At 34.9% G+C, this 13,567-nt stretch overlaps 1 protein-coding gene across 1 annotated transcript in view; it reads right to left on the bottom strand.

Moving 5' to 3' along the window:
- Nucleotides 1-260: 260 nt before the first annotated feature.
- insrb (insulin receptor b) overlaps nucleotides 261-13,567 on the bottom strand; it is a 297,078-nt gene continuing 283,771 nt past the window's right edge. Inside the window, exons 20-23 of the mRNA XM_061976197.2 lie at nucleotides 11,839-12,001; nucleotides 10,083-10,212; nucleotides 4,684-4,818; nucleotides 261-1,306 (exon numbers count right to left, since the gene is read on the bottom strand). Of these exons, the coding sequence (XP_061832181.1) occupies nucleotides 952-1,306; nucleotides 4,684-4,818; nucleotides 10,083-10,212; nucleotides 11,839-12,001 (783 nt within the window). The 3' untranslated portion in view covers nucleotides 261-951. The remainder of the gene's footprint in view (nucleotides 1,307-4,683; nucleotides 4,819-10,082; nucleotides 10,213-11,838; nucleotides 12,002-13,567) is intronic.

Raw genomic sequence — 13,567 nt, 5'->3', positions numbered from 1 at the left:
ATGTTCAGTTCTTCTTGTAAAATGTTGACTTGCGTTGGGCAAAATTACAACTTTTATTATAATACTGCCAAAATTCTAAGTTTTTCTTGTGAAATTGTGACAGTTATTGAGTAAAATTCCAACTTTTATCATAATATTGCAGAAATGTTCAGTTCTTCTTGTAAAATGTTGACTTGCGTTGAGCAAAATTACAACTTTTATTATAATGCTGCCAAAATTCTAAGTTTTTCTTGTGAAATTGTGACAGTTATTGAGTAAAATTCCAACTTTTATCATAATATTGCAGAAATGTTTAGTTCTTCTTGTAAAATGTTGACTTGCGTTGAGCAAAATTACAACTTTTATTATAATACTGCCAAAATTCTAAGTTTTTCTTGTGAAATTGTGACAGTTATTGAGTAAAATTCCAACTTTTATCATAATATTGCAGAAATGTTCAGTCCTTCTTGTAAAATGTTGACTTGCGTTGAGCAAAATTACAACTTTTATTATAATACTGCCAAAATTCTAAGTTTTTCTTGTGAAATTGTGACCTTTTTCTTGTGAAATTCACAAGAAGCTTTTTTATATTTGCATAGTATGTATATATTATTAATTTTGTAAATACACTTATTTATATATCTAGAAAGGCTGGTTCTAAAGAGGTAGGCATTTTTCACAGGTCTCAAGAAGGCAAGAAATACATGTGTGTGTGTGTGTGTGTGTGTGTGTGTGTGTGTGTGTGTGTGTGTGTGTGTGTGTGTGTGTGTGTGTGAGACCTCCAGCCTTGCCCAGAGTCCTGGAGACAGCCCCCAGGATGCCGGAGAAGATCCGCTTGCATCCCTTTGCTTGGCAGTCAGGAGGAAGAGAAGTCCGAGTCCTGAGATCCGCGTGGGTGGAGAAGAAAGGAGAGAAGAAGGATGCTTGAGGTCCTGGTCCTGGCCCCGGGTCTACGTGGTCTCCCAGGAAACGTTAGGAAGGGCTTGACCTGGGCAAGGATAAGATGCGTCCGTTTTTCTTGCCGCCGTTCATGTGCGTGTAGGGCACGTGCTCCTCGTAGTTCCCCCTGAGGGCCACCGAGGGCCCGCTGTCCCTGCCCAGGGTCTCCTCTCGCTGCAAGTAGGAGGACGGGTCCAGGGGGATGCTCTCCATGTTGTCCAGGTCCAGGTCGAAGTCCTCCGTCTCGTGGACCTTGTTCTCCTCGCTGAAGAAGAAGGAGACCTCCTGGAAGGACGGGTGCAGGTCCTCCCGCAGCATCTCGATGATCTCGTGGAACATGGGCCGCATCTTGGGGTTGTACTGCCAGCACATCTGCATGAGGCTGTGCCTGGGGGGGGGGCGGGACAGGACGGGAGTTAGGAGGGACCGAGGGACACGGGAAGGTGCAAGGGTGAGTCAGCCATGCTGGTTTTAAGTGTCTTGCAAATAGCGGGTCAGGACCCCCCTGGTGTCAAACTCAAGGCTCGGGGCCACCTCATTTTATGTGGCCCGAGAAATAATCTGCGTCAGTAAAGTACTTGACAGAAAAAAATATTTGTAATAATGTAAATATTCTATCATACGGAGTCCCTAAAGGGACATGGGGGAATTTTTTTTATTTTTTTATTTATTTATATAAATAAAATTGTATATATATTTTTTTTAGACATCAAACTCGTGCGCACGAGAAACATTTTATAAAGTAATAAAAAAAAAAAAAAGTCATTCTTTTTTATTTTTTTATTTTTCTAGACATGTATCTCGTGCGCACGAGATACATGTCTAAAAAATATATATATAATTTAATTTTTTATTTTTATTTTTAGACATGTATCTCGTGCGCACACGAGAAACTTTTTACAGTTATTTAAAAAAAAAATTTTTTTTTTAATTAAATTTTTTTAGACATGTATCCCGTGCGCACGAGATACATGTCTAAAAAAAATATATATAATTTTTGTTTTTTTATTTTTTTTAGACATGAAACTCGTGCGCACGAGAAACATTTTATAAAGTAATAAAAAAATTTAAAAATTCATTATTTTTTATTTTTTTATTTTTCTAGACATGTATCTCGTGCGCACGAGATACATGTCTAAAAAAATATATATATAATTTAATTTTTTATTTTTATTTTTAGACATGTATCTCGTGCGCACACAAGAAACTTTTTACAAAGGTATTTAAAAAAAAGTATTTTTTTTTAATTTTATTTTTTTAGACATGTATCCCGTGTGCACAAGATACATGTCTAAAAAAAATATATATAATTTTTATTTTTTTATTTTTTTTAGACATGAAACTCGTGCGCACGAGAAACATTTTATAAAGTAATTAAAAAAAAAAGGCATTCTTTTTTATTTTTTTATTTTTCTAGACATGTATCTCGTGCGCACGAGATGTATGTCTAAAAAATATATATATAATTTAATTTTTATTTTTTATTTTTAGACATGTATCTCGTGCGCACATGAGAAACTTTTTACAGTTATTTAAAAAAAAAAAAAAAATTTTATTTAATTTTTTTAGACATGTATCCCGTGCGCACGAGATACATGTCTAAAAAAAATATATATAATTTTAATTTTTTTTAGACATGAAACTCGTGCGCACGAGAAACATTTTATAAAGTAATAATAAATTTTAAAAAATTCATTATTTTTTATTTTTTTATTTTTCTAGACATGTATCTCGTGCGCACACGAGAAACTTTTTACAAAGTTATTTAAAAAAATATTTATTTTTTTTATTTAATTTTTTTAGACATGTATCCCGTGCGCACGAGATACATGTCTAAAAAAAATATATATAATTTTTATTTTTTTTAGACATGTATCTCATGCGCACGAGATAGATGTCTAAAAAAAAATAATAATAATTGTATTTATTTTTAGACATGTATCTCGTGCGCAAAAGAGAAACTTTTTACAAAGTTATTTAAAAAAATATATATTTTTTTTAATTAATTTTTTTAGACATGTATCTCGTGCGCACGAGATACATGTCTGAAAAAATAAAATAAAAAAAATTATAATTTTATTTTTTTAAATTTTTTTTAGACATGTATCTCAGCGCACGAGAAACTTTTTAGAAAGTTATAAAAAAAAATAATTTTTTTCTCGTGCACACGAGATACATGTCTAAAAAAAAAAATAGTTTTTTTTATATAATTTTTTTTTTTTAGACATGTATCTCATGCGCACGATATAGATGTCTAAAAAAAATAAATTATAATTGTATTTATTTTTAGACATGTATCTCGTGCGCAAAAGAGAAACTTTTTACAGTTATTTAAAAAAAAAAAAATTTCTTTAATTTAATTTAGACATGTATCTCGTGCGCACGAGAAACTTTTTAGAAAGTTATAAAAAATGTTTAAAAATGTTACTTTATTTTTTTAGACATGTATCTCGTGCGCACAAGATACATGTCTAAAAAAAAAATATATAATTTTTATTTTTTATTTTTTTTTTTAGACATGTATCTTGTGCGCAGGAAATACATGTCTAAAAAAATAAATAATATAAATAAATTATAATATTTTTTTTTAAATTTTTAGACATGTATCTCGTGCGCACAAGATACATGTCTAAAAAAAAATATATATAATTTTTTTTTTTTTTTTTTTTTTTTAGACATGTATCTCGTGCGCACGAGAAACTTTTTATAAAGTTATAAAAATTTAAAATTAAAATGTATTTTTAGACATGTATCTCGTGCGCAGGAAATACATGTCTAAAAAATAATAATAAAATAAATAAATTATCATTTTTATTTAATTTTTTAATTTTTAGACATGTATCTCGTGCGCAGGAAATACATGTCTAAAAAAAAATACTAAAATAAAGAAATTATAATTTTTTATTTTTTTAAAACATTTTTAGACATCTATCTCGTGCGCACAAAACCTCATCCCATGAAATCTTATACGTCTAGTCTCTTACGTGAATGAGATCAATAATATTATTTGATATTTTAGGCTAATGTGTTCATCATTTCACACATAAGTCACTCCTGAGTATAAGTCGGCCAAACTATGAAAAAAACTGTGACTTACACTCTGAAAAATACGGTATGTAAATAAACATTTTACAGAATATTTGTGTGTAAATAATGACGTACAACAAGGTACACATCTGCGACTTATAGTCCGACGCGGCTAATATATGGAAAAATATTTTTCCTAAAATTGAGTGGGTGTGGCTTGTATACAGGTGCGCTCTATAGTCTGGAAAATGTGGTAGTTTAATCTCCTGGTAATGCTGAATTGTCATGAGAAATAGATAGGAAGACTCCAAACAACCGAGGAGATAAACACACTTGTATGGCGTCACATTAGTGCCAAAAATCCAAGCGCATAAAAACTGTTATCGCGCGCTGATTCTCCACTTCGTGCGCGCGCGAGACACCCTTTTGCGCGCGCGTGGTGCCTTTTTGCGCGCGCGCGGTGACTTTCTGCGCGCGCGTGACGCGCTGTCATGTTTCTTTTTGGCACTTTGGGGGCGGGTATGCTTAGACGGCCCCTTCTTTCTGGTGCCTTTTTGCGCGCGCGCGGCGCCTTTCTGTGCGCGCGCGCAAAAAGGCACCACGCGTGCTTATCAATTCTGATTACTTTTCAAAAAAAGGAAAATCGCGGAGTTTGCAGTGTTTCCAATCAAAGAGGAGACAGGAAGCCAAAGGTTTCAGTGCAAGTACTAGAAGTCAAGGAGGACTTGAATGACTCACATCCTCTCGGGACAGTTGTCAGGGCGGTCCAGGAAGCCCCCGTCCATGACGAACTTCAGGACCTGCTCGTTGGACAAGCCCTGGTAAGGCTGCTCCGCTAGCGTGGTGATCTCCCACAGCACCACGCCAAACGACCTGCGGACACAAGCAGGTGGCGTACAATCTTTCTGTGTTCTTCTATTTCTAGCCTTCTTGAAACATGAAGGAGGAAAAGTATCTTCCATATGAGGAGGTGTGAACAAGTGATGACATCAAATGAGGGTGGTCCCAAAAAGGAGGGATTTTTCACATTGACTGTGTGTCGCTTTTAAAAGTGCTCCCCCCTCTGGTCAACATATGAAATAACAAGTGTGTGTAAGAATGTGAAGTGCTCCCCCTCTGGTCAACATATGAAATAACAAGTGTGTGTAAGAAGTTGAAATGCGCCCCCTTTGGCCAAAATTAATTAAAAAAATTGAATAAATATGTATATAGAGACATACTGTAATAACTTGAAGTAAATAATGACGATTAAAAACCAATTACAAACAAAAAAATAACTAAAAGCTTACCTTTTTTACATTTGCATAGTTTGTTTACATTATTAAAGTTGTAAATACAAATCTTTATATATCTAGAAAGGCTGGTCCTAAAGAGGTAGGTATTTTTCTCAGGTCTCAAGAAGGTAACAAATACAAAAATGTGTGTGTGTGTGTGTGTGTGTGTGTGTGTGTGTGTGTGTTCTTGTATTTCTAGCCTTCTTGAGACATGGAGGAGGAAAAGTATCTTCCATATGAGGAGGTGAGGGTTGTCCCAAAAAGGAGGTATTTTTCACATTGACTGTGTGTCGCTTTTAAAAGTGCTCCCCCCTCTGGTCAACATATGAAATAACAAGTGTGTGTAAGAAGTTGAAATGCGCCCCCTTTGGCCAAAATTAATTTAAAAAATTGAATAAATATGTATATAGAGACATACTGTAATAACTTGAAGTAAATAATGACGATTAAAAACCAATTACAAACAAAAAAATAACTAAAAGCTTACCTTTTTTACATTTGCATAGTTTGTTTACATTATTAAAGTTGTAAATACAAATCTTTATATATCTAGAAAGGCTGGTCCTAAAGAGGTAGGTATTTTTCTCAGGTCTCAAGAAGGTAACAAATACAAAAATGTGTGTGTGTGTGTGTGTGTGTGTGTGTGTGTTCTTGTATTTCTAGCCTTCTTGAGACATGGAGGAGGAGAAGTATCTTCCATATGAGGAGGTGAGGGTTGTCCCAAAAAGGAGGGCTTTTTCACATTGACTGTGTGTCGCTTTTAAAAGTGCTCCCCCTCTGGTCAACATATGAAATAACAAGTGTGTGTAAGAAGTTGAAATGTGCCCCCTTTGGCCAAAATTAATTAAAAAAATTGAATAAATATGTATATAGAGACATACTGTAATAACTTGAAGTAAATAATGACGATTAAAAAAAAAATTACAAACAAAAAATTAACTAAAAGCTTACCTTTTTTACATTTGCATAGTTTGTTTATATTATTAAAGTTGTAAATACAAATCTTTATATATCTAGAAAGGCTGGTCCTAAAGAGGTAGGCATTTTTCTCAGGTCTCAAGAAGGTCAGAAATACACGAATGTGTGTGTGTGTGTGTGTGTGTGTGTGTGTGTGTGTGTGTGTGTTCTTGTCTTTCTAGCCTTCTTGAGACATGGAGGAGGAAAAGTATCTTCCATATGAGGAGGTGTGAACAAGTGATGACATCAAATGAGGGTGGTCCCAAAAAGGAGGGATTTTTCACATTGACTGTGTGTCGCTTTTAAAAGTGCTCCCCCTTCTGGTCAACATATGAAATAACAAGTGTGTGTAAGAAGTTGAAATGTGCCCCCTTTGGCCAAAATTAATTTAAAAAATTGAATAAATATGTATATAGAGACATACTGTAATAACTTGAAGGAAATAATGACGATTAAAAAAAAAATTACAAACAAAAAATTAACTAAAAGCTTACCTTTTTTATATTTGCATAGTTTGTTTATATTATTAAAGTTGTAAATACAAATCTTTATATATCTAGAAAAGGTGGTCCTAAAGAGGTAGGTATTTTTCTCAGGTCTCAAGAAGGTAACAAATACAAAAGTGTGTATGTGTGTGTTCTTGTATTTCTAGCCTTCTTGAGATATGGAGGAGGAAAAGTATCTTCCATATGAGGAGGTGAGGGTTGTCCCAAAAAGGAGGGATTTTTCACATTGACTGTGTGTCGCTTTTAAAAGTGCTCCCCCTTCTGGTCAACATATGAAATAACAAGTGTGTGTAAGAAGTTGAAATGTGCCCCCTTTGGCCAAAATTAATTTAAAAAAATGAATAAATATGTATATAGAGACATACTGTAATAACTTGAAGTAAATAATGACGATTAAAAACCAATTACAAACAAAAAATTAACTAAAAGCTTACCTTTTTTATATTTGCATAGTTTGTTTATATTATTAAAGTTGTAAATACAAATCTTTATATATCTAGAAAGGCTGGTCCTAAAGAGGTAGGTATTTTTCTCAGGTCTCAAGAAGGTAACAAATACAAAAATGTGTGTGTGTGTGTGTGTGTGTTCTTGTATTTCTAGCCTTCTTGAGACATGGAGGAGGAAAAGTATCTTCCATATGAGGAGGTGAGGGTTGTCCCAAAAAGGAGGGATTTTTCACATTGACTGTGTGTCGCTTTTAAAAGTGCTCCCCCTTCTGGTCAACATATGAAATAACAAGTGTGTGTAAGAAGTTGAAATGTGCCCCCTTTGGCCAAAATTAATTAAAAAAATTGAATAAATATGTATATAGAGACATACTGTAATAACTTATGACGATTAAAAACCAATTACAAACAAAAAATTAACTAGAAGCTTACCTTTTTTACATTTGCATAGTTTGTTTATATTATTAATGTTGTAAATAAAAATATTTATGTATCTAGAAAGGCTGGTCCTAAAGAGGTAGGTATTTTTCTCAGGTCTCAAGAAGGTAACAAATACAAAAATGTGTGTGTGTGTGTGTGTGTGTTCTTGTCTTTCTAGCCTTCTTGAGACATGGAGGAGGAAAAGTATCTTCCATACGAGGAGGTGAGGGTTGTCCCAAAAAGGAGGGATTTTTCACATTGACTGTGTGTCGCTTTTAAAAGTGCTCCCCCTTCTGGTCAACATATGAAATAACAAGTGTGTGTAAGAAGTTGAAATGTGCCCCCTTTGGCCAGAATTAATTCAAAAAATGTAATAAATATGTATATAGAGACATACTGTAATAACTTGAAGTAAATAATGACGATTAAAAACAAAATTACAAACAAAAAATTAACTAAAAGCTTACCTTTTTTACATTTGCATAGTTTGTTTATATTATTAAAGTTGCAAATACAAATCTATATATATCTAGAAAAGGTGGTCCTAAAGAGGTAGGCATTTTCCAGAGGTCTCAAGAAGGTAACAAATACAAAAATGTGTGTGTGTGTTCTTGTATTTCTAGCCTTCTTGAGACATGGAGGAGGAAAAGTATCTTCCATATGAGGAGGTGAGGGTTGTCCCAAAAAGGAGGGATTTTTCACATTGACTGTGTGTCGCTTTTAAAAGTGCTCCCCCCTCTGGTCAACATATGAAACAACAAGTGTGTGTAAGAAGTTGAAATGCGCCCCCTTTGGCCAAAATTAATTTAAAAAATTTAATAAATATGTATATAGAGACATACTGTAATAACTTGAAGTAAATAATGACGATTAAAAACAAAATTACAAACAAAAAATTAACTAAAAGCTTACCTTTTTTACATTTGCATAGTTTGTTTATATTATTAAAGTTGTAAATACAAATCTTTATATATCTAGAAAGGCTGGTCCTAAAGAGGTAGGTATTTTTCTCAGGTCTCAAGAAGGTAACAAATACAAAAATGTGTGTGTGTGTGTGTGTGTGTGTGTGTGTGTGTGTGTGTGTGTGTGTGTTCTTGTATTTCTAGCCTTCTTGAGACATGGAGGAGGAAAAGTATCTTCCATATGAGGAGGTGAGGGTTGTCCCAAAAAGGAGGGATTTTTCACATTGACTGTGTGTCGCTTTTAAAAGTGCTCCCCCTTCTGGTCAACATATGAAATAACAAGTGTGTGTAAGAAGTTGAAATGCGCCCCCTTTGGCCAGAATTAATTTTAAAAATTGAATAAATATGTATATAGAGACATACTGTAATAACTTGAAGTAAATAATGACGATTAAAAACCAATTACAAACAAAAAATTAACTAAAAACTTACCTTTTTTATATTTGCATAGTTTGTTTATATTATTAAAGTTGTAAATACAAATCTTTATATATCTAGAAAGGCTGGTCCTAAAGAGGTAGGTATTTTTCTCAGGTCTCAAGAAGGTCAGAAATACACGAATGCGTGTGTGTGTGTGTGTGTGTGTGTGTGTGTTCTTGTCTTTCTAGCCTTCTTGAGACATGAAGGAGGAAAAGTATCTTCCATATGAGGAGGTGTGAACAAGTGATGACATCAAATGAGGGTGGTCCCAAAAAGGAGGGATTTTTCACATTGACTGTGTGTCGCTTTTAAAAGTGCTCCCCCTCTGGTCAACATATGAAATAACAAGTGTGTGTAAGAAGTTGAAATGTGCCTCCTTTGGCCAAAATTAATTTAAAAAAATGAATAAATATGTATATAGAGACATACTGTAATAACTTGAAGTAAATAATGACGATTAAAAAAAAATTACAAACAAAAAATTAACTAAAAGCTTACCTTTTTTATATTTGCATAGTTTGTTTATATTATTAAAGTTGTAAATACAAATCTTTATATATCTAGAAAGGCTGGTCCTAAAGAGGTAGGCATTTTTCTCAGGTCTCAAGAAGGTAACAAATACAAAAATGTGTGTGTGTGTGTGTGTGTGTTCTTGTATTTCTAGCCTTCTTGAGACATGGAGGAGGAAAAGTATCTTCCATATGAGGAGGTGAGGGTTGTCCCAAAAAGGAGGGATTTTTCACATTGACTGTGTGTCGCTTTTAAAAGTGCCCCCTCTCTGGTCAACATATGAAATAACAAGTGTGTGTAAGAAGTTGAAATGTGCCCCCTTTGGCCAGAATTAATTAAAAAAATTGAATAAATATGTATATAGAGACATACTGTAATAACTTATGACGATTAAAAACCAATTACAAACAAAAAATTAACTAAAAACTTACCTTTTTTATATTTGCATAGTTTGCTTATATCATTAAAGTTGTAAATACAAATCTTTATATATCTAGAAAGGCTGGTCCTAAAGAGGTAGGCATTTTCCAGAGGTCTCAAGAAGGTAACAAATACACAAATGTGTGTGTGTGTGTGTGTGTGTGTGTGTGTGTGTGTGTGTGTGTGTGTGTGTGTGTGTGTGTGTGTGTGTGTGTAGCCTACCAGCAGTCCGAGTGGGCGGTGAAGACTCCGTCCTTGAGCGACTCGGGCGCCATCCACCTGACAGGAAGCAGACCTTTGCCTCCTTTCCTGTAGTAGTCAGTCTCGTAGATGTCCCGCGTCATACCGAAGTCTGCGAAAAGGGGACAAGTAAGTCGGGGACCAGACTGACACATGTTCCCACTTGTTTGAATGTGGTTCCCTTTAACAAGTGTTGAAGTCGCCATGTAAAATGTGCTAATGCTAATCGGTAGCATGTCAAAAGCAAAGCCAATGTATATTAGCATCAAGCTAGCACATTTTTCACACTTTCTTACTTTTGAACCTTGGGCATTGAAAATTGCAACATTACTTAAAGCAGGTGTTCCTAACCTTTTACACTTGATTTCAATGGTATTCAATAAGCGACTTACAGTTGAACAACCTTGTCAAATGACATGAAAGCATGTTGTCAATAGCATGGAATTACAATTCAAATGTCGTTTTTTTGTAAGCCTTTCAAAAGAACTCAAAATATGAAAAATGAATGAAAATGAATTGAAGCCATCAGACACTTGAAAAGTGGCACATCACATCTCTAATGTAATCATTTGAACTTTTCAACAGAAATAGCACTGCAAAAATATTAAGGACATACTTCTGTATTTTGGTAGTTATGCTGTCGACATTTAACAAGATTTCTTCAACTTGGACTTGAAAGCATAAATAGTATAAACACTTTTAACAGTATAACAGTACTAAACAATTCCAATAGATAACATTGGTGTCATTACCTTTTTGTGGCTAAAATCCGAAAAACGTTGAAAGTTTTCCACTTAGCAACGGCATTAGACTTGTGTTTTTTTGTCCCAACGTGGTCTTTTACATCGCTAATTCCTCCGTGTCCGATCGAAAAATCTTGTCTGCACAAGGTGCAATTCGCGTAGTTTTCACCCTTTTTTGGAACGGATAATTATTCCCGGATAGGCTTTTGAATATTCTTCACGGAATGACTGCAGTTTTCTTTTCGGTTTAAGACTCGTTTGCGATTTTTCTCCGGCTGATTCCATGATCGTTCGCTCGTTTGTAAACAATGGCAACTGGTGCCTCGTGCTTGGCAGCAGTGCTATAAATAGCCTCGCGCATGGCATTTGGAATGTCTCGATAGGAAGTTACGGGAAGCAGTGTCGATTGTCATTGTTGTTACGCCATTTCGTGAATAAAACTTTAAAAAAAAAATTTTTTTTTAATTAATGAAAAATCGTATTTTTTATCACTGCAACCGTAACCCGGAATAGGTTGATGAAAACCGTACTAATTACGGGAAAACCGGAGTAGTTGGCAGGTATGTTTATTTACTTGATATATTTATTATAGTTATAATATTTATTATTCTTAATACACTAATTTTATTAGACAAAAAAGGTAATGGCTATCAACATTTTTTTAATAATTATTTCAACTATTTTCCTATTATTAGTGTTTAATTTTTTTTTTTTTTTTAAAGATATTTTAAAATAAAATAAAAATTGAATAAAGTGTTTAATCCGATCACTCGATTACTAAAATATTTGAGAGCTGCAGCCCTACACAACAATAAATATTGTGAAGATAAATGTGCATAGTTGTACCCAGGGGCCAGGCCGAGGGCATTTACTGTACAAGGGCATGCCCATATAAGGACATCAGGCCAATGCGATCCCACTATTAATAAAAGGTACAAAGCTTCTAAATACATCAACCTCATGACTTGACACAACACTGTTGAGCACTCCCGTACCGCCAATCTTGACGGTGAAGTCCTCGGCCACCATGCAGTTCCTGGCCGCCAGGTCTCTGTGCACAAACTTCTTGGCGTTGAGGTAGGCCATGCCGTCTGCAATCTCTGCAGCCATCTGGATCATCTCCTTGAGGCTGGGCGGAGGGCGGCCTGTCGGGTTGTTCTAAAAAAATGAAAGAAAAAAGGTAACAACTGACAAAAGGTGCACTACAAAAAAAAACTGAAATCTAAGTAAGATGAAATATGTCAAATAAGGGTGATATTTGCTTATTTTCTGTCTGATAAGATCATTCTTCTCACTAAGCAGATTTGATGTTAGTGTTTTACTTGTTTTAAGGGTTTTGGTGCTAAATGATCTCAGTAAGATATTACAGCTTGTTGCTGAGATGTGATGACCTATATTGAGTAAAACATGCTCAAGTGTTGCAAAGCTGTGTCATCAACACTCACAAGTACTTTTTTAAGGTACTCATTTCTTATTTCAAGCATGAAAAAAAAAATCATGACTTTGACACAATTGTGTCTCATAATCAGTGTTGGGTTAGTTACTGAAAAACAGTAACTAGTTACAGTTACTAGTTACTTTATTTCAAAAGTAACTCAGTTACTAACTCAGTTACTTACACCAAAAAGTAATGCGTTACTGTGAAAAGTAACTATTTAGTTACTTTAAAGCTCCCATTAATGCCCTTTTAGCCTTCATTTCAGTACTGTTATTGCACTGGAGAATAATACAATCTGTTGATCAACTTGACATGCATTTGCATCACTGAACTCTGCTAAGCAATGTGCTCTACATACAACACACAAAGACAAAGATATGTTTCAAAGGGCCAATTTATTTCAGGCCACAACAAATTGACAAAACTATTTTAAATACCGTATTTTCCGCACTATAAGGCGCACCGGATTATTAGCCGCACCTTCAATGAATGGCATATTTCATAACTTTGTCCACCAATAAGCCGCCCCGGACTATAAGCCGCGCCTACGCTGCGCTAAAGGGAATGTCAAAAAAACAGTCAGATAGGTCAGTCAAACTTTAATAATATATTAAAAACCAGCGTTCTAACAACTTTGTTCACTCCCAAAATGTACGCAAATGTGCAATCACAAACATAGTAAAATTCAAAATAGTGCAGAGCAATAGCAACATAATGTTGCTCGAACGTTAATGTCACAACACACAAAATAAACATAGCGCTCACTTTCTGAAGTTATTCTTCATTCATAAATCCTTCGTCTTCGGTGTCCGAAGTGAAAAGTTGGGCAAATTTACGATCCACTGGCAGATGTTGGCGTCGTCTGGCGCTGCCTCCTCGTCTTAGTGAAGGTGTGTTCGCCTTCTGTCATCCATTGTTCCCACGCAGTTAGCAGTCTAGCTTCGAATGCCCTGTTGACACCAATATCTAGCGGCTGGAGGTCTTTTGTCAATCCACCCGGAATGACGGCGAGTATTGAATTAAGCGCGTAAGCGTGTCTCTCAATGTGCTGTTATGAGCTAGCAAATATAACAACTACACTACCCAGCATGCAACGATAGTTACGAGCATGCGCGGTAGCCCTGAGAAGCGTTGTATGCTGGCAGTTAGAATGTGGTTATGAGCACGCTGTGAGTAAACGTTGAGAACTCAGTTAACACGCCTCGTCTGCATTATTTATAATTAGACAGACAACACACTTAATAGGAGCCATTTTGGGGTCTTTACATAAACACACAAATGGAAAT

This window comes from Nerophis lumbriciformis, linkage group LG14, assembly GCF_033978685.3.
Source record: "Nerophis lumbriciformis linkage group LG14, RoL_Nlum_v2.1, whole genome shotgun sequence".
In the NCBI taxonomy this organism is placed as follows: domain Eukaryota; kingdom Metazoa; phylum Chordata; class Actinopteri; order Syngnathiformes; family Syngnathidae; genus Nerophis; species Nerophis lumbriciformis.
Note: the sequence above shows the minus strand (reverse complement) of the source record. Positions and strands in the feature narration are given on the sequence as shown.